This window comes from Molothrus aeneus, chromosome Z, assembly GCF_037042795.1.
Source record: "Molothrus aeneus isolate 106 chromosome Z, BPBGC_Maene_1.0, whole genome shotgun sequence".
Classification (NCBI taxonomy): domain Eukaryota; kingdom Metazoa; phylum Chordata; class Aves; order Passeriformes; family Icteridae; genus Molothrus; species Molothrus aeneus.
The window spans coordinates 10919004-10940524 of NC_089680.1; the positions used below are offsets into that span (position 1 = coordinate 10919004).

Genomic DNA, 21521 nt, shown 5'->3' on the forward strand with positions numbered 1-21521 from the left:
TTCCTAACCACAAATAATGTATTTGGACATGACATCTTTCTTAGAGAAAAAAACCCAGAAGCTCAAGACTGAAGAGGACTATTCAGTAAAGCATTTTAAGGTTACAGTTGTTGGTTTTCAGTAGTAATTATTTCATGCACAGAAAGAACACTTGTTTAAACAGAGAAGCATTAAATTTTAGTTAGTGCAGGTTTTTAAAAAATATCTAGGCACATCATCATCATCTAGAGCACTTAGTCATAAAAAGAACATATTAGTTGTTTCTTCTGCCACCCAGCTGGATCAAGTCAGTCTTATATAAATTTTGATTCACTAAGCCAATACTCTTCTGACAGGTAGTGTTCACTACAGAAGACAGGAAAGTCCTATGAGCCCTTTTAAGAAAAAGAAAAGAAAAGAAAAAGAACAAAGGAAAAGGTGTCTATCTAAACTAAGGCAGTTTATTTTTTTTCCGCACACCTGGCTGGGTAATGAAGCAAGGGTGAGTCAAGGGGCAATAAAGTCAACTTAGATGTGATTACCTAATGAGAAATAATTGGTATTTTCCAGGGTCAAAGTAGTTAAACCTGAGTCGTAAGTTTTTATGTGCATGGCCTAAATATTTTCAAAATTATCAACTTAAGATAGAATGACAGGTAGTATGACTAAAGGTTTCAGCACCTCTCCTATCAGAGCTACTGAAACCTCTATGACAGGCTGAGAGAGCAGGGGTTGTTCAGCCTGGAGAAGAGAAGGTGCCAGGAGACCTTACAGCACCTTCCAGTACTTTAAGGGGGTTTATAAAAAGGAAGGAAATGGACTTTTTATATGGGCAAAGTGACAGGACAAGGGGCAATGGTTTTCAACTGACAGAGGGCAGGTTTAAATCAGAGATCTGGAAGAAATTCTTTACTGTGATGGTGGTGAGGCACTGGCACAGGTTGCCAGAGAAGCTGTGGATGCCCCACCCCGACAGCATTCAAGGCCAGGTTGGATGGAGCAACCTGGCCTAGTGGAAGGTGTCTCTGCTCCTGGAAGATGATTGGAACTGGATGATATTTAAGGTTCCTTCCAACCCAAACCATTCTGTGGTTCTAAGAAAAAAAGTCTGTCTGAAGCTATAAATAAATTGAAAGATTACTGAATAGTTTTCAAATTAAATAGTTTTAATTAACATCCACTGGGTGGTCTTAAGAATAGGGTGCAATATTGTGTGACTGTCATTTCACCATTTTTCCAGGCTCCTCTTTGGGGCAGCAAGACTGGCAAGACTTTGCACAGACATATCAGCTGATATCTTAAAGGCTCAGATCATCTTACAGATAACTACACTGCCCACATCAGTCACACAGGGAAACAGCCAGCATAGGCTAAGGGATGAGCAGCCACAGAAAGAGCCCACATTAGTCCACTCCTCCATGGTTAGAGATTGCTTTCTTCCTGCCAGGACACCCCTAGCAGACTACCATTACTTTGGTGGAATACAGCACATTTCAGATAACTGCAATTACCATGTATATGTAATTATAAGAAGCAATTAGATATGTCCCTGACATATGAGACAAGCAGCTGATTTCATTCATATGGTATAAATTAAAGGTATAAAATTAGATTTTCAGGTTTGAAGTCTTTAAGATTGTAAAGGATAAGCATTCATCAAAGCCTCTCCTCATAACTAGGATTGCTCAAAAAGCTCAGTCCTATTGCTTTAACAAGAAAAAGGAACTCTAGTGACATTAAAAAAGAATAGTTGGGTAACCACCTAGAACTACTAAATAATTACTATGTAATTACTCTCAGCAGATAAAGATCCACCTTTCATCACCTTTTCCCTCACTGTCCTGTGTATTTACAAACTTCAAAATTTGCATCACACAGATAATACTTATTCCTCAACGTTAAAAACTCAATATGCTATCAATTAAAAAAAGAAAATCATAAATACAGTCTAAAGGAAAAAACATGTAGTTCATACCTTGGAGCAAGAGTAACGTAAGAGCCATTACTTTCTGCAGGACTGGAGTTAACCGCAAGCTTGCATCGATTATAGATAGTCTAAAAGACAAATTATATCAGTGACCAAAAAGGTAAAACACTTATTTAAAAGTAGTAAGTCTTATTTTAAAGACATTTCCTGTACTCCAGGTTTACATTTGAAATTAATTATACCAATAAACATTCAAATCAACATGCAATCAGCAGTCAAGGAAGTAAAATGCTGACAGCGTCCTTATGCTGCCTAAACAGATAAAAAAATTGTTACAAACAAATGATGAAATTTTAAAATGTTTGAAATAGATTTGTTATCTGATGAGACCGACAAAAAGTAAAATTAATTATGAACACAAGGCATTGTCATGTTTAATTTATTAAGATACTATATGGAAGATTTCTTTGGTGTTTCTAAGAGATGGTCTCCTGCAATCACTAGTTTAGAGAAATACCACAAACATTTGATGGGATTAAGCAGGAAGCCCTGCACATTTCTTACCGTACTGACATCCAGAGGCAGTATGAATACAATCAGGAAGCAGAGATACCAAGCCAATAATGTTGCTATGATCACCAGCCTGTGCTGTTTCTTGAAGTCTCCATACCGGTGAAGTAGGAATAAGGCCAGGAAAAAGACAAACACTATCTCGAGGCCCAATGCTGCACCACTCATTGTTAAATGTTGGCCCCAGCCACACCACAAGCAATTGGGAAAGCAGATCAAAACTGCAAGACAAAAAGACATTTAATTACATTAAAATCTATGGAAGATATTTACACAGAAGAGTTATTCAATGGACACTTTAAACATATTAACAAACTTTTCATACTTCACATGACCAGGATTCTTATCAGACAAAACCAAAGATTTTCAGCAAGGTGCCCTGAGGTCCTCTGAAGAAATCAAAACATGTCATTCGAATGCTGTCGTTTCCAGCAACATATTAGGAAAACTCCTGTTCATCATCTTAATATACAATAGATCCAGGAGACAAATCTCTGTCCTTAAATAGACTACTGCCCAACTTTAGGTTCAGGACAAATTTCAAGATGAAAATCTATTCTGCTCTTTTTTTTTTCCTTTTAGAAGCAATCAACTAATTTCTACAAATGGTTAAATATTTAAATCAAATATTTCTGGATAGCTAATGAACCACATTTTAATGGAGCATACCTCAAATACATATTTAAAATCTATAAATAAGAGTTAACAGAGCATAAAAATGCAGCAAAGAATGTGTTAGTCTACTTGTAATGCACCTCTTTGAGGTTTGAAATTTCAAGAATGTCAATTCACCTTCCTACTCCTCTGGTGCTATTCAGAGAAACAAGGGTCTCAATTCATTTGGTATAGTTTGCCATGATGTATTTTTCCTTTGCTTGTCCTTCTGTGTTTAATTACTCCGTTACAGTCAGGACTACTGTAAGAAAGTTCATATAGCTTCATACAGACAAGCTATGATACAAATGGACAGTGAGCTGCACAAATCCACTACAGAAAATTTCACTGACTTGCTACATCTTTATTTAAACTGCTTCAGACCTTTTTAATAAGCATCATTTTATCACAGGCATTTTATGCATTATTAAAAAAAAAAGTGTATTACTCTGGCCAGTCTGACTTGTCTCTCCATCAAGATTAACATTTCACTGATTTGATTTAAGGGAAATAGCTTTTGCTATGGCTTTGCTGTTAAGACGTTCACTTTCCTGGAGATTTAAAAGAAATGTTATTACTGAAATTCCCCTCTACTTACTTTTAAATCTCTTTAGAACTTGGTAAAGTGAACCATTTCTTTTACTAATTTCTCAGTAAACTGCTTAAGCAGATCTATTAAGCTTCAGGGCACTGTGTAGGGAAAACTCTCTTATTTACACTAAAAAAACTCCGAAGTTTGTGATGCCATTACTACCTCAAGAACAAAAAGGAACAATTATTCTGTGGCTCTTTTTTCTCCCCAGTGAGTTACCTTCCTGTTTCTAGTCAAAGATTCACACACTTTTTCTTTTTTGCCTTTCATCAAACATGTTTATCAAACTATCAACACTTCCATTATGACAAATCACCCCCTTACTATCTGTCTGTACTCTACTTTAGCTGAATAATTTGTACATTAAGAACTCAGGATATCCCACCTATTTCTCAATCACTTATCCAAAGCAAGTCCTTGACTGTTCTTTTGTACCATTATTGCTTCTTCAGAAAAGCCTTTTCAATTTACAGTATAGCAGCCAATTCCAGAGAAGCAAAAATAACAAAACAATTACTAATCAGCTTCATTAAGACACTGCTATCTGGCATGCAGCTTTTCAAGCCCATTACAGCCACACCTTTTGCTACATAAGCAAAAAAATTATACAGCATATACTTCATTAGTCACAAAGTTTTATTACAGTCACACCTAACAGGCTTCTACCAAAACACAAGGTAAAAAGTTTTTGTGCAAGATGCTGCACTCAGCTACTATCATGAGGGCACTTCCAGAAGTATTATAAAAATGTACTGAATATGCTAAGATAAAGAAGGAATTGATTCCTACCACAACTTAAATCACTTTCAAAGATAGAAATGACTTTGCAGTTATCAGTATACTACATCTTTATGTTCTTCTCTGGTTCCTATTTTAATCTCAAAACAAAACAAGAAAGGCCTGTTTTTTCAAAAGATTGAGACTAGTAACAGAGTTGTTTTGAATTAGTGTATGCACATTTTCAAAATAACAGTTTAAAATTTTTAGATATATACCATTTAAAACCAGCTCTCCGTGTAGAAAGATTAAATGGAAGAAAATCCACAAAGTGAGAAATGCAACGCTCAAGAGGAGCTCTTCTGATGAACTAAGTCCAACCCAACAGTGTAGACATATCTAGGACCTGTGCTACTAGAATCAGGCCTTAAAACACATTACTGCAGGCTACAAAGCCATGCCTTCTTGTGGAAAGCAGCACTTGCCACTGAACCTGGTTGTTAGCTCAAAGAAAGGTAAGCTTCTTACCTATCATCCTGTTTCATCACTTTATTTAGACAGCCATCTCACTACTGGCATACAGCTACCTAGTATCAGCTGGCTGAAATTCCAGAATCGCTAAAAAAATCTTGTCCTGAAGTAACCACTTAGGAGGGTTCTCTAGTACTGTACAACCTTCAATGGCTTAGAGGATGCTCCTATTAAAGCAACGACAAAGTAACAAGAGCCCTTACCATGAATGGAGAAGTATTCATGGGCATACTCAGTTTCTGAACAACCAGGCAACTACAGATTAATACAAATAAGATCAAAAGCTGAAACACTGGCACGAGAAGTGCAACTTAACCAATAAAACGTAAGGACATGCTCTTGTGTTGGCTTAGGATTTTTCTGCTTCTTTTCAGACACAGATAAAATCAGCTAAGTTTTTAATTTTACCCAGCTACTAACGCTACATGCATCATAAAAGGCTCAGTTCAGGCTTAATTCCCTTTATATGACAGACTCGCTACTATCAAGAGTATTAAATTACCCTGCCAACCTAAGAGTAACTGCGCTCACGACATCTACATTACAAATTAACTTCTCTGCCTGGTACAGAAATCTCGAGTTACTAAATGAAACAGCAGAGAATGAAAAACCCCATACTTTCTTAGAGCTTTAGTGCAGCACCAAATTTACCAAAGACACCCCAGTACTATATTCCCAAAGAAGGGCTAAAAAGAGTAAAGCATATCTGTGAAGGATTCCACCAGTCTCCCAGCAAATGCCTGAGGAGGCCTGAACAGACGTTAAACACTGCTTCACATGCCTTACCAAAAAGTATACACAGGAATAGGACGTTTCCTTCACAAAGTCAGCTTTCTTAAGGCCTCCAAATTCTTTCCCTCCAGGAAACACAACACTACTTCTCTATCCTGTATTTCTGTGGTTGATTGCTCCTGCTTAACACAGGCACAAAACTCTACTCAGCTGTACCCGTTTCCCCTCCTCACAAGTTTCCAAATCTTTAAGGTATTTTGATTTACACTACCACTTTCAGAAAGACCTGAAATCTCAGGTAGTTTTGTGCCTTCTATAGTTTTAATCACCCTACTATTTGATTAGCGGAACTCTGAAAAACATTAAAAGTATTTGACAAGGGAATGGCCTCCACAGCCACAACAGGGGCTCTTCCAGCTTTCCTTCCCAAGAAAAAACATCCGAAGGAACAATCAAAGTCCTACTAAACAATATATAAGATTATAAACTGATCCTCTTGTATACAGTAGGTCTATCAGTCATTACTTAAATAGATTAGATTACTTCAACTATTTGTCCTTGACAAACTGCTGCTGTCTTTTACTCACCTATTATATTCTATGTACTTACAAATAGCTTTAGCACCAGAATTTTTTTCAGGAATTCAAGAAGAAGAGGAATCTGCCAATCTGTAGCTCTGCTTGTCCTTTAAATATTACTAATAGAGACAGCCACCATGCTTCTGGTTTTCCTGTCTGGTACCCCAGACATTTCTAGAATACTAAAGAATTTTTTTTATTGTTCTTCAAGCATTCTCAGGTAGAGATCAAATTAATTTGAAAAAGCTGCATTTCTAGACATTTTGGATATTTCAGCTTAAACACCTGAAAAACCAAACACTTACTTTGTATTTTTAAAGATCATAACTACATCTGTCTGAAGAAAACCTGTCACCCGAAAAAGAGAAAAAGCTGCCGAACTATGAAAGGGATTATCAGAGACAGTCAGTAACAGAGCTGAGAGCCTTAACATAGAAAAATTATATATCTGGGCAACAGCATCTGCCACCTCAAGCTGAATTCCTAGCTCACCTGCAAATACAAAAGCTGCCATCTCCAGCAATATATCAATGGCCAGCTCAATTATGACCTTCTGCCTTTCTGTCAGAGAATAATCTGCTAGTTCTTATTATATATTCTTATTACCAGCACACTTCACTTGGCAAAAAAACCCAGTGTCTGGTTTCTGAAGCCTGCCCTGCTCAGCAGAATGATGCTGCTAAGAGTCATGAAGACTTCGCTCTACAGACATGCAGTAGTAGACTACAGCCTTTAGTACTGACAGAACTGCCCCACACTAAGAATCCTTGATACTTCCTTCTTAAAACAATAAAATGGGCTAACTTACTATTTCAGAACTGACAGACAGAGAAGAATAAGAGGCAAAGAAACAACACAAGTAGTCCCTTCAGCTATTTCAGTATTCAAGTCTGCATAGTGTGTTGTGGGGATTTCTTTTAGGTTGGTTTCAGGTTTAGGGGAGGGGTGGCATTGTGGGGTTTTTTTGGTTTTTTTTCTTTGGTTGGTTTGGGTTTTTCTGTTTACTTTATTACTACACACTGGCCCTTACATCTTGGGGGAAATAGTAAGTATTTATAAACAGACAACAAAGAGGTGCTTTATCTCTGTACAGTGAGAAAGCTATCTAAAGAAATAAAATAGCCACAAACTGACTAAGAAAAGCAGAGAAATTATTTGATTGCACTATTTGAGAAAACAACCTCTGAAATTAGTGAAGAAAGTAATTTGCATGGCTTTGCTCTTCTAGGACACACTCATCAGTCTATATACTGACTGATACATTATTAGTACCTGTGAGTACAACTATTTTGTAATGAAGAAAAGTAGATTTTGCAGGAGACTAGGTTCTACACAATAGCACTAAATGCAAGACAAATGCTTGACCAAGGAACATTAAGGTTCTTGCGTTCAAATGCAAGCAAGCTTATTTGCTTTACATGGTGCTGCCTTGTCCTCTGCTAAAGGATCACAGAATCTTTAAGGTTGCAAAAGATCTCCAAGATCATCCAGTCAAAATTTTAATATATTAAGTACCACAGAGGCTGAAGCTTTCAAACGGTTTAGGGAAGTATGCTGAAAATAACACATAGAAGAAAATAACTCACTTATCAGAGGAACTGAAATAGAATCAAATACAAGCACTGTACAGTTGCATGCAGAATCTAAAAAAAGAACAGAAATCACTATCTGGGCTACCAGACTAATGCACTCACACAAAGCAGGTGTCAGTAAGGCGGTCACATGACTATTGCCCCAACACTGCATTCAGGCAAACACACTATTTGTTAATTTCCAGACTGTAAAAAACACTGACATTTTCCGCAAAACCATATTTTGATTTCCCATGCATTAATGAAGAAGAGTGATATGATTCGCAAAGAAAAAGGGGCTGCAGAAAAGGTGAAATAAACTCAGATTTTTTTTTTTTTAAACCAAAACTCCACCTCTTTTTCATCTGATTATCTGCTTAAATAATCTTTGAACAACTGTTCGGTGACTTAAGATAAAACCGGAAACGTTTAAATGATACTTTTTTAAAGGTTACATGGATGTTAATTTCAGTCACCTCATTCTCTGTATGTGATTGAAAGCTGTCTACTCTTTGCTACGGGCTCCATTACCACCCTCAATTTCACAGGCGCGTGTCTCCATCGTAATGCAGTAAACAAAGGATAGCATTTGCAAGCAAATTGGTTGACTAATAGCGGGGCTGTAGGTGTGTTCAGACCTAGTTCTCCATCCCCACCAATTTCAAAACAAGCAGTTCGGGAAAAAAAAAAATGCAGGAAGAGCTGCATTGCTGAAAGTCCCGCGGGCTGTGAAACACACTGTGAAAAAAACGGTGGGGTTGGAATAAGCACGGTGAGGGTCAGGACCAGCCACACACGGGCAGTTTCAGGTGTTCCCAGAGAAAACCTTCCACGCTGGAATGTGCCAGCGCTCCCCGGCGCCAGGCCTGTGCGGCACAGCACCGAGCAGCTCCAGGGACACGGAGCCAGCACCGCCCCGCGCTACGTGCCCGGGGTCCCTGACGGGCGCGGGCAGTGCCCGCGATTAAGAGCCTGGAAACGAACGCGCCCTCGCCCAGCACTGCCCCGCGACCACCCTTCCCCCCGCGCCCTTGTCACCGGGGACGCACCCGGGGGCTGCCGCTTCCCACCCGGCTCCCGTCCCCCCTCAAGAGAACGGCCCGGCCGTGACTCGGCACTGCGGCCCCCCTCCACCCGGCCCGGCGTCTCGCCCGCCGCCGTCTCACCACGGCCGAGCCGCCGCTCAGCGTCGCGTCCCCCGCGGGGCTCCGCCGCCCACCATCCCGGCTGGCACCGGGCTCAGAGCGTGGCGCAAGGAGCGGCAGCCGCTCCCGGCTCCTTCCGCGTCGGAGCCGCCGCCATTCGCCGCCCGCCGCCGCCAGCCCGGCACAGCCCCGCCTCCGGGCGGGCACAGGACTGCGAACTACAGCTCCCGGCAGCCTCTGCGCTCTCTCTCGCTGCGGCTTCCGGCCGGCGCCGGGATGGCGCGGTGCTGAAAGGCGCGGGGCGCGCGGTGGCGCGCGTGGGCCTCCAAGCGCCATGTACAGGTACGGGAGCGCCGGGGCACGGGAACACCCGGGCACGGGAACACCGGGACCCGGGAATGCGCCGGGACACGGGCATAGGAGTACCGCTGCTGGGCTGCGCGGGAGCCGCGTGGCGCCGGGGCTGCGTGTGAGCCCTCGCAGATCCCCTCGGGCGGCCCGGCTGCGCGGGGGTGGCTGAGGGGCTGCGCGGGGGAGCCTCGGGAGCGGCTGTGGGACCCGGGGGGAGCGGTAGGGAGCTCCCGGGAGTGGGAGCAGTGCCGGGATCAGAGGTGTGTGTGCGGCCTCGCGGGTGGTCTAGGGAGAGCGGGGGGTTCTGCCCTTGGGGCTGGTGGGGGTGCGGGATCCGTGGGCCGCCTCTCTCCCGGCCTCGGGGAGAGCTTCCCCCGCCTGCCCGGGCATTCCGTCCCGCTTCCCGCGCTGCTGCCCCGCCCTGCGCGGGTCCTGCCCGGTGCTGTCGCGGCTGTGACCGGGTTCGGTGGTGTTGGGAGGCTGCCGTGTCCCGCCGCCTCCATTGGCCACGCTCCCTGGCCCCTCGCCCGCCCCATCCGGGAGCGGGGCGCGCTCGATCCCTGGCGGGCTCTTCCCCCAAAGCCTGCCAGAGCGAGCGCACGCCTGCGCTGTGGCCGCTGCTTGTACTTCCAGCGCCCGCATATCCCACACTCAGTCGCCCTGTGCATGGATGTGGAGTGCGAGTGACTGAAATGCTTCAAGGATCCCCATCCTGTGTTTGGTGCCAGTCTGGCAGTACCCTCAGAGCCTCTGGGTTTTGCTGTGTCTGCAGAAAGCACCTCCAGGAGATCCCATCCTCTAGTACTAATGTTTCCACCAGCTTGGAATGGGACCCCGGCAAGACCTCCGAGCTTCTCTCGGGTATGGGAGTGTCGGCCCTTAAGAAAGACAAGCTGGGCAATGAAAACACACCACAGGACCTCCTGGTGTCGTCGTCCTGTCTTCCTCCAAAAAGGCAGAAGGTGAAGGACAACGAAAAGGACTTTGTTATCGTGCGCCGGCCATGGCTGCTCCGAGAGGCAGAGTCAGGTACTGTCCCCCTGGCCCAGGTTCTGCTTGCCCTTTGGTAGAGATGGAGAGTGGGCATCACAAGTCCACCCTGCTTTATTGTTTAGTTCTTTTGCTCTTACCCAGCAGAATGGCACTTTTAGATCTAGTGGCTTTCAGGCTTGGGGTGATAAATCCTCTTTTATGTGTGCCTTTAAGCCAGGGTGGTGTGTCTGGCTCCAGAATTGTGGTCTGTGAAAAGCATGGTTCTCTGCTGCCTAACCCCGTGAGCACCTGTGTGTGTGCCGGGGGGTTGTGCTGCGTGTCCCTCTGCCTGTTTGCTCTTGTCTGTGGGACACAGGTGGCACTTTTGACCAGCAGGGCTGTGTTGTGAATTAGTGTTTTAAGGTCGCTCAAAGAATTGGCAGCAAAAGTAGGTTTAATGAAAAGGTTTGTTGGCAACATTCACTCTAGTTACCAGATGGTTAAAGCACACAGAGAAAAAATAAGCTAAAATCAATCAGTTTAAAAGCAAAGTCAATCCAAAAATTACCTGTTTGGAGGCAGGAGGAGAAGGGTAGGTAAAGAGTGCAGGCTGAGGTGTGCCAGCAGTGTTCCAGCTCCAGATGGAAACAAGCAACGTGAGGGACTGTGCCAGAGAGCTACAGGGAAAGCACATCAAAGGCTGGAAGCCTGCTGGGCTGGAAAGGGAAAGAGCAGGGCTCTTGCACTCTTGAAAGGGGTGTCATAGGATACTGGGTTCCTTTCCCTGGTGTCAAAATGTGGTTTTAGTCTGGATGAGTATGGGATGCAAAATAAATAAGCAGCTCTCTCCAGACGTTATGTTGTCATACAGAAGGTGGAGGCGCCTTCAGACATTCCTGTTTTTATATAAGATGCAGTGCTGGGTCAAAGGCAGCTGTTACTGAGCTCCACCATCCAGAAATCTCCTGACATCTTCTGGGGCCCTGTGAGAAGCTGTGATTTGTACCACATTGTTTCACATAATTCTTGGAGTGGTGATAGCATGTGTGTTTTAGGAAGCAGTTTGTAGTACTTAATTTTTTTCTGTGTATCACACAGAAGCATAGCTTACCTCGAGCTCCCTTCTTGGACCCTTGTGTGCATAGGAAGAGTGGGCATTTTGGCAGAGGGGGAAAAACACCCAGAGAATCATACAACCATTAGATTATGAAGACAGTAACTAAGATGCTCATGTTCCCCAAGTGAGTATGTGAGTAGTGTCCACGGCCTTACTGTATATACAGAGTGACTATTACAGGAACATTTGCATTTACTAGTCGTGCCTAGGCAAAGATGGTAAAAATGTCATCCTCCAATGATGAGCTGCAAGGGAGATGAATAGTGGGGCTGATGCCTGATGTAGGCTGATGTATAGCCTACAGAGAAACTGTAGAGGGGCTTTTAACAACCAGACCCAACAAGGCATCTGACCGGCAGGCAAAAATGAAACAGCTTTAACTAGAATGTGCTTTGCTCTTTCCCAAAAGGTATTTCTTTGGATGCACTTCCAGATGAATTGCTTCTGGCAATCTTTGCCTATTTGCCCCTAAAGGATTTACTGAAAGTTTCTATGATTTGCAAGAGATGGCATCGACTTTCGTAAGTATTATTTCTCTTCATTTAGTACTAAGGAAAATCTTTGTTTCCATAGACTATTAAATGGTCTGGTTCTCATCTTATTTATACATATATAATTCAATTTAGACCATATGTGGGTATGTATAACCAAAAGATGCCTCACATGTTTTAACATTATTCTAGTCAATTAAATAATTTTCCCTTCTCTGCCTGTTTTTGACACCAGAAACTTTCTGTGGTTCTACCCACAGCTTTGACCTGTTACCCATTTAAACTCACTAACAAGTAAAATTCTGTGCCCCAGATTTGATGAATCTCTCTGGCAGACTCTTGATTTGACTGGTGGGAATCTGCTGCCAGGAGTGCTTGGACAGTTGTTGCCCGCAGGTGTTACTGTGTTCCGCTGCCCGAGGTCTTGCATTGGGGATCCGTTGTTTAAAACAAGCAAGTAAGGCTTTTTCTGCATCTTCTGAATCCTGAAACTGTCTCAAATATTCAGTCTGTGTGGTTTTGGTTTTAAGGTAATTGCAACCAGCAGCAGTTTGTGCTGTGTCCGGAGTGTGGAAGAGCTGGTCAGTGGTTAGACTTGTGTTGAAACAGGAGGATCTGCACTCACCTGTCAGTTATTTAAAACCAAGTTGATGTGATTTTTTTTTTTTTTTTAATATCAAGCACCATAACGCCCTTGCAGTTTCTATCTTGTAGAGGCCTGAATTATCATCATCTGCAGCATTTTTATGTGGTACACTCAAAAAATCATTAAACTCCAGCAGGATAGACTTTCAGATGTTATGAGGAATTACTAGAAATATTTTCTGCAAATTGTGCATGCTTTTAGTGTATGGGGTATATTTGTGATGTGGGGAATTTATGGAGCACGTTTTAATGCAATTTTAATAACCTTTCTCCTTCTCTTTTTTTGTTAGTCTTCTTAAAATTCAGCACCTGGATTTGTCAAACTGCACAGTGTCTGCTGCAGATCTCCACAGTATTCTTTGTCTGTGTGAAAAGCTGCAGAACCTCAGCTTGGAGGGTCTAGTGCTTTCTGACAACATCATCAAGTGAGTGACATGTTTGGGAATATTCAGTAAAACCTTCTATTCGGTGCCATTATTTTGTGCAGGCTAATGAAAGAATGCAGTGGAAAGTTGTTCATTGTGGGTGTATTTTGAAATGACTAGTTTAAGGTGGCCATTTAATTTTGATTTTTTTTTCCTCCCAATTCCCCAGAGTAGCAGGAGGTTTGAGAAACTGCTCACCTCTGTGGTTTATGGATCCATATTCCCACAGCTAAGCTGTACAGCAGAGCTACTTTTATTTTTCCATTTTTTTGCTGCCAAGAGAACTTTGTGTTTGGTGTGTAGGTTCTTTTCTATTCCAAGGGCTCTCAGTAGCTCTCCCACCAGGTACCCGTTGTGCTCTGCACTGTTGCTTACTTTTTTATTGAACTTATGAAGTCCTTGAAGATTACAGATTCTGTCAAGCAGATGAAGTGTTGTTTGGTTAGCTGCAAAGACACTAATGGGTGTGTAGTCAACCTCCTGTTCCATCACACCAGAGGATTGTGGAGGTGCCACCTATGGGCCATAGGTCAGATGGCAGAGACCCTGGCTTTCTGATACTTTCCTCACTGCACAGAGGGGGAACCAGAATACAAATAAAGCAATATAGTTTGGCTTTTTATACTATTAGTAGTAATAGTTAAAACTATCAGAAAATTGGGTACTAATCAGGCAGTAATTATGAAATTTTATCACCTTCTGAACAAATATGCCTACTCAGTGTTCCAGGTTTTGCTAACTGCATATGTGCTCTAGCCTTGCAAACAAATGCATTCAGGGCATCTATTTGGACGCGGGTTTTGTCCTGAAATAACCTCCATCTTGCAGAGGGGTGACATCAGAAATGGGACAATTACTTTGTCTTTTGTAGAGCTGTAGTAATCTCTGATAAGCTGTGATGTATGTTTATTGGCATACAACAGAAGAAGGTGAAAAGAAACCATTTCCTTGTAAACTTGGTTGTTTATAAATATGCAGACTTGTCAGCAGTGTCAAGTACATAGACAAGTGTCCCTTTTAATGTTGTGCTTTGATGCAGCAAGTAGAGAGTTTAGGCCCTTAGTGACGCAGGTTTGTCAGCTAAATAAATAAATATGCAGTACTTCATGTTTAATGAACAATTCCCTGTCCAGGAAATTAGATCTTAAAAATAGTCACATCATAGCAAAGCAAGCAATGTTACAACATTTAAATTTTATCATCTTTTTCTTTTTTCTTCTCTCTACAGGAGCATTGCTAGAAATCCCAATTTGATACGACTAAATCTCTGTGGGTGTTCAGGGTTTTCTGCAGAAGCCTTGGAGCTGATGTTGAGCAGTTGTTCTATGTAAGACAAAACCAGGTTTTGCTATTCCTGAAACAAATTATGTATTTTTTTCCTTGGGCATCCTAGTTATTCTTGTTTTTTTTTTTTTTTGAAATATGCCTGTTTTTGGTCCTAAATGCCTAACAGTTGATTATTAGCTGAATAGTCAGGTAATTTCTTTCCATCAAGCAATTTTCTTCTTTAATAACAAAGATGTACTTTGGTAGTTTTTCATGGGTTTTCTGAATCATCTTCTTGGCTGGGTACACCCTATACACCCTATTTATGTTCCTTTGATATCATGTAAATTTGATTTTTTTTTTTTAATGAAAATAGTATGTGATTCTCACAAAGACCAAGTGTGTGTTTTGGAACGGCAAAGTTCCCTCTGCTATCAGAGTACAGGATGAGTAGCAGAGAACACTGTGCCTTTCCATGGTAGAATAATCCTTCAGTAACCTTCTAGTTTATGAAGGGCTGTGTTCAGATTGACAGCTCCAGTGATTAAACCATCTGCTGACAGAACATCGCTGAACTGGGCCCCAGTGAATTCAGGATTTATATCCCGATCTTTCTGCTGACTTCCTGTGACCTGCAGGACAATGTACATAATCATTCCTTCTGCGAAAGGATGTTTTTTAATCAAATTGCGAGTTAGTGGGCAGCCAAAGCCTTAATCTTTCTGTTGCTTGGTCTGATTACTCAGATCATGAACTCTTTAGGGGATGGCAGTCTGTGCAGTGCGCAGTGAATACCAGATGGCAAATCTGATCCTAGGAATGCTAGTGGCAATTTAACTGTTTTTTCATTTTATGTAGAGAGTGCTAGCTAAATGCTCTAGTTGTGTATTCACTTGTGTCTTTGTCCCTTGGTTACAGCTACAACACCTGCACACAGAACAATACTTTGTCCCAGCCCCATGGTGACAGGCTATAGGTAATCAAGCACATAAAGAGAGTTGAGCTCACAGCATGACGAGTGTTTATATAAAACTATGAATTATTTTATGCTAATTAGGATTAACTGGTCATCTGCTAATGCTAATAATGAATGGTAGTTTTTCCTCTCAATGTGACCATCTGTTCATTTGTAACAGATTCAGGTCACAAACCCGATGAAAAGACAGTGTCTCCTTGTGGCAGTTCCTGGAGAGAGCCTTTACTTCCTAAGCCATTACTGAATTATTCCAGTTGAAAGTGGCTTTGGGAGGTCACTTTAACCCCTTTCCCAGACCAGGGTCTAAAATTAGCACTGTCCACGTGGATGAGGATGTTCTCTTGAAAATCTCCAGAGACAGATTTGGCTGGGTAACCTGCTCCATTCATTAGTGCTTAATTATTGTCATACTAGAATTTCTAGGCATGAATACAGTAAGTTGGCGGTTGGTATGTTACAAGTATTTGCTTTAAAAGTATCAACTGTAATAGAAAACAGCAGAACTTGAACTGCATTTCAGCCATTCTTGTTAACAACTCTGTCTCTGTGTAGGCTGGAGGAGCTGAACTTGTCCTGGTGTGAGTTCACAGCCACTCATGTCAAAGCAGCAGTCAGTCATGTTACTTCAAAGATCACCCAGTTAAATTTAAGTGGATACAGAGAGAATCTACAAATAGCAGGTAAACAGCAATGTGACAAATCTTTATCCCACTATGGGATGAAGCAGTAGGCTTTACATTTTCTTCTGCTTGGCATTCACTCTTTGTATAGAAGAGTCATGTACTAACAATAACTTTTGTGCTCTGTATAGTTTCAAGTTCTTGCTGTCAGAGACTCTTACTCATAGTTCTAGCTCCAGCATGAAGGGTGAGATGATTTTTCTTCCGAATTTAGGAACAGTCAAGTGAAAACTAATTTTTTTCTTCAGCTGAAAGCTTCTTCACTTGACTTGTGCAGTAAGTCCTGGAAGCAGGATTTTGTGTGCTATGAATTAGCTCCAGGAACAGTATCTGGAAGGCTTTCTTAAGGCTTCTGCTGTTGTGTCTGCTGCAAACATCTTCTAAAAGAGAACAGTTATAGTACATGCTTGAGTTTCAGACTGACATCCAGATATGAGTTAATTTGGAAGACAATCTTAGCAATCAACATTTAACCACTTACTTGCTACTACCTCTAGAAAGAAAAGTTTTATTAAGTTGGAGGGTGATAGAAAATGTAGGCAAGTCAAGATTTGCGGGAGGGTACATCAAAATGAAAAAGAGCATAGCTAAAGGGTGAAAGTCCTTTTGTAGTAAAGAGAATTTAAATTTTGCAATGAGTGAATATGACAGTAGGGCATTGGATGACATGCAGGAGGTGACCTCTCATTTCTGTTTAAATATCGCACAGACACCCTCATGCATTCTCTTTGTGGGAAAAAAGGCAAATCTTCTTATCTCAGCCCCAAACTCATAAACAAATATGTTACATAATCTTCTCCACATCAGGAATTTGAACCTTGGTCCCTCTAATTGAACCATTAGAGACCATGGGCTGACCTTTTCCGTTTGTCAGACACTTTCTCTGAGTGTCTTTACTCTGTTTCAGTGCAATTTATCAGGCATAAGACTTAGTACATAATCAAGGTATTGTTTCGTTTAGTTTTTGCACATGAATTCTGAAATATCAAAATTCTATTGCACATTGTTGAGCACCTTGCAGTGGCTTTTAGGTAATACCTGAACTACAGCTGATCTGTGCGACTTGCAGACAATCAAAGAAAGTAAAAAAATTAGTTTAAATCAGAAAAAACCATAACTTCTTGTCATGAGAACTTTTTGTGGGTAAAAATGGTGATGCCTAAAGGAGTTGGTGCTCTGAAAGGATATTTGAAGGATATTTGATATGTGGAAAATTTTCATTACTTTTCCACTACATGTAAGTATTTCAGGCAGCTCACCATTACTATGTCTCCAGTAGGTTTCACAAAAATATCATTTGAATTATTGCCTTCTTAAGTTGATGCTTGATGCAACTGACTTCTAGAGATAATTTGCTGAACTAAATATATCTGTTTTGCTGATGGTTAAAAGAAGTCCATGTAAGGTATCTTCATAGGTAGACTGTATGCTCTAACTCTTAAGCATGTATCTTTTATTTTAAAAATTGTGTTTCAGTTGTGGGGTTCTAGTAGAAAACATATAAATGAACATGTGTGGACATCAGCAGGCTGTGTAAAGCACTTCCATCTTGCTACTGAAAGAGGGACTGACTCTGTGTGATCTCTTTTCAGATGTGAAAACGCTGGTGGAGAGATGTCCTTTGCTTGTCCATTTAGATCTCAGGTAAGAAGACCTGTGCAGCCAGTCCTTAAATCCTTGTAGTTCGGGGGATTAGCACTGAGGCAAGGTTGTGTAGGTAGCACTGCACTCCAGAAAATACTATTCAAGCTAAACCTACAAAAGACTTGCTATCTGGCATGACCTAATCTGGAGCAGGTAAGTAATTGAAGATGTCTTGTTACCCCAGCATAAATGTCAGGTACCTAACAGGGTTTGTTAACTAACAGGAGATGGTAGTTGATAGGTAGAATGGAAGGAAGTATTTACATGCCTACAGTTCATTAGCCTAGCATCCCTGAGAGGGTTTAAGTCATCTCTAATACTAATTTGGTACTTGGCCATAGAACTGTAAAAAAAGGTACATTTTGGTTTTGACTTAGTCACTTTTCAGTATTTTGAAATCTCTGGAAAACTTGCCTATTCATGGCACAGGTTCTGCTGCAGAGTATCTGTATGAAGAGAAACTTCTGCTTCACTGCCCCTTTGCATGCACAGCACATACATGAGAGATGGGTTGCTTCCATGGTCAGCAAAAACATACTTTGGTGGTAGAAAAAGTAGATATTCAGTGAATTCCTCTGGCTGAATTTTTGAAATAGCAAATTTACTGCTGCTGTGTACTTAAGACTTTATTTAATGTGTTCTCTGTACAGTGACAGCATGATGTTAAAGCCTGAGTGCTTCCAGTATTTTAAACAACTTGTGTTCCTACAACACCTGTGCCTTAGCCGATGTTACCAGATATCACCTGCTGCCTTAGTGTAAGTAACCTCTAATTAGCTTTGGTTTGCTGTTCATGCAGAGGGTGAATTAATTTAAATTTGCTTTATTTTAGGTTTAGAATTGCAAATACTGTTTCAAAAAAGTTAATGGTACGAGGAATCGGGAGTAAAACTAAGATAAAATAACCCAACTGTTAGAACCGGTTATCCCCTGAGAATCCAGACTGGAAGGAAGCTGAGATAATCTTTCAGTGGTGTCAGTCTATACTCATGGACCTGGCTGCTCCATGCATGCCTTGTGTCTTATGTTAGTGGCATTATACCAGTGGTATTCATAGCTGGCATGGGAGGTTGCAGTCCTGCCAGTGACCAGTACTGATGTCAGTAGCAGACTGAGTGTGGAGGAAGGTTTGGAATAGCTGGCAGAGTTGACAGTACTGGCTGGACTAGTAAGCTGTAAGTAAGCATGTATTTGCTTTTGTGTGCACTTTTATCAGTTATTGTGATTCAAATGTGGCTTAGAGTGACTTGCTCATGAGGTCCTTCTGCCTTTTATTAGTATAGAAGCTTTCAAGCCCAATACTTTCAGGAAAGATGTCAACACAACAAGAAAAAAGGTTGAGAGGAATAGGGCTATTGAAAATGAGGATCTGAAGAACCTTTGTTGTGGCAGCACATGCCTCAGCCTTTTGATTTTGTCTAGTACTTGCTTGTAAGATACACAGTTCAGATAATGACTGGGAAAATGTAAAGCAATCAAGAAGCTGGGTCTGGCTATTCACCAAAATATTGCTCCAAACTGGTGACTGATTGATGGTACTCAGGGGCTTGTATCCCCTGAGCCACAACCTGGAACTTCATCTGTGCAATTTACTTCACTTGTTCTAGATTTTTAAGTCCAAGGATATGAAAAGGGAAGAATCAGTTTGTTTTCAGTCTGTGAGAGAGACTAGCAAAAATGTAATTTATTCAGCCAGTTTGCTGAACTATCAGTGTTGAGTACTAGTTTCAATTAAATCTGTGCTTAAGTAGTTTACACTCTTCTAAAAAATTAGTAAAAATGGCGTTAGGTGGCTCGGGTACAGGCTGAAAAACCCCAAAAAATGTTTTCAGTTTCATGGTTAATTTCCTAATTCTCTCTTTCTAGAGAGCTTGGTGAAATTCGAACACTGAAGACTCTTCAGGTATTTGGAATAGTGACTGATAGCTCCCTGCAGCTCCTCGAGGAAGCACTACCCGACATGAAGATCAATGGTTCACACTTTACCAGCATTGCAAGGCCAACTGTTGGCAATAAAAGGAGCCATGAGATTTGGGGCATCAAATGCAGATTGACACTGAGAAATCCTAGTTTCTTGTGATCATGTACAATGCACTTGATGCCATGGACACACTGTGCGTTGAAGCTCCTTAGAAAAAAAAAAGTGCTGGAGCACCCTTTATCATAGTACTGTTACTGTCTAACTTGGTTTTACACCCTAATGTTGTTTCATAATATTTTATATCAGTTTTTTTGTACTTAAAGCCTTTAGAAATTGAGGATCTGCGAGCAATTACAGAATATTTCTTTCAGCCTTTCTTTTTTACAGGGGATCTTTGAAAAAAAAAAAAGAAACAAATCACTGTCAAGTGATTTGATAAGTACAAATCAGTTACTTACATTGATAAGTAATGTCAGCCTCTAGCAACTTTCTGCAGCTTCTGGAACAGCTTGCAGAGGTGCTAGATATCTTTGTAAGGTTTATTAAGGAGTTTGCGGAATTCAAAATGAGTACTTCTATATATTAAATCTATTCAGCTATGTGACTGAAGAAAAGGTACTGCAGGATGAATGAATCAAGCTTGAAAACAGTAAATTGGGGATATCTACACAGAAGCAGCTAAGAGCTCAATACCTTACAAGTTAAGCAGCATAAAGGAGCTATTGTGAAGTTTTTATTTAGGAGGCCACAAATAAAACTTTTGTCTTTAGTAGCCTTCATTTTTAGCCAAATACAGTCTGAGAAGCCTGTTCAGAATTAGCATCTGTAAAAATAGATGCTGGTTATCCATTATTTCATGTTGTGGTCCTGGGTTTTCTGATTATGTATTACAGAAATCTAATGTAGCTTTGTGAGCCTGATCATAGATAAAACTTCCTCTAAGATCTTTTCTAAGTGCAACTGATACATTGGTAGAAGTTTAGCAGGAGGAGGGCTCAAGGAGTTCTAGATATGACCAAAAACCAGAACCTGGGACTACAGTGTAAGAATGCTAAAAGGGAGAGATGCTTTGGTGCTATCAAGAGACATACATTTCTTTTTTATATTAGTTTGTTTGTAGTAGCACTTTGCTTCTTGTATTTGTATCACTAACCACTATTATCTAGTGTTGATTTTTATTTTAAAGTCATAGGAGAAGCTGAGTAACTGTCCAAAAAGAAAAAAAAAAAAACCAAATAAACGATAGGGACAGGTATTGATTTTAAATAGACCTTTCATTTGCATCTGTTATCAGGGTCCTTCCTCATGCATAAGCCTAGAATGTTCGAGCAGGTGTTTTAGCTGATAATTCCTAGGGCAAAACTTGGACCCTCTGTAGGACATAAACATGCTGCTGTTTTTCCCATGAATGCAGTAAGAATTTATTCATGGATGTTTCTAAGAGTAGCCAACATATTACTGTAGGCGTTTACATAGATACAGCTTTTCCCATTGCAGTTTTGAGAAAAAGCATTCAGAAATGAATACCTGGTAGTGCAGAACAGATTGCTTACTATGGAAAGATTGTATGAGTACTAGAATTTGATATTTAACTTGACTTTCTAGAATATAGTAAATAAAGCATTATCTTTTTAACCTAAGGTGGTTTTGTTTTTATTAAATTCAACAGTCTAAATAACAAGTGTTAGTAATGGGCTTGTATCCCCTGTGAAGGAGTAAATGGGCAACACACCTTGTGGAAGTTGGAGGATACAGAATATTCCACTGCCTCAGTTTGCTGCCTTAGAATTATACCTTAAATTACTTCAAGAAGAAAAAGTAAATCTTTGCAGCACAGCATTACTGTAAATTCTTCTCCTTACGCATAATGTAACTCCATGAAACTTCTCTTGCATTTAATAAAGATCTAAGAAATTGCTTTATTTTACAGAATGACTGATGGATGGGAGAGTGCTTTCCCTGGTTTGCTACCAACTTTGTGTCATGGGTCAAAAAGAAATTTCTCCAAGCAGTGGTGGTTTAAAGGACAGGGTGTTA

The 21521-nt window shown here is 41.0% G+C and overlaps 2 protein-coding genes across 3 annotated transcripts in view; one reads left to right on the forward strand and one right to left on the reverse strand.

The window, feature by feature from the left end:
- LMBRD2 (LMBR1 domain containing 2) overlaps window positions 1-9157 on the reverse strand; it is a 32297-nt gene extending 23140 nt beyond the window's left edge. The window contains exons 1-3 of the mRNA XM_066569023.1: window positions 9018-9157; window positions 2471-2697; window positions 1955-2034 (exon numbers count right to left, since the gene is read on the reverse strand). Of these exons, the coding sequence (XP_066425120.1) occupies window positions 1955-2034; window positions 2471-2644 (254 nt within the window). The 5' untranslated portion in view covers window positions 2645-2697; window positions 9018-9157. The remainder of the gene's footprint in view (window positions 1-1954; window positions 2035-2470; window positions 2698-9017) is intronic.
- Window positions 9158-9274: 117 nt separating this feature from the next.
- Window positions 9275-21124, forward strand: SKP2 (S-phase kinase associated protein 2). Of its 2 annotated transcripts, XM_066569069.1 has the most exons (10): window positions 9275-9338; window positions 10120-10376; window positions 11846-11957; window positions 12241-12384; window positions 12863-12997; window positions 14226-14324; window positions 15792-15919; window positions 17512-17563; window positions 18214-18321; window positions 19430-21124. In XM_066569069.1, the coding sequence occupies exons 1-10, from the start codon at window positions 9331-9333 to the stop codon at window positions 19641-19643; spliced, it is 1257 nt and encodes a 418-aa protein (XP_066425166.1). In that variant the 5' UTR covers window positions 9275-9330; the 3' UTR covers window positions 19644-21124. The 2 variants fall into 2 exon arrangements, with proteins under 2 accessions (XP_066425166.1, XP_066425165.1); XM_066569068.1 differs by lacking the exon at window positions 9275-9338 and having other exon boundaries at window positions 10040-10376.
- Window positions 21125-21521: the final 397 nt, after the last annotated feature.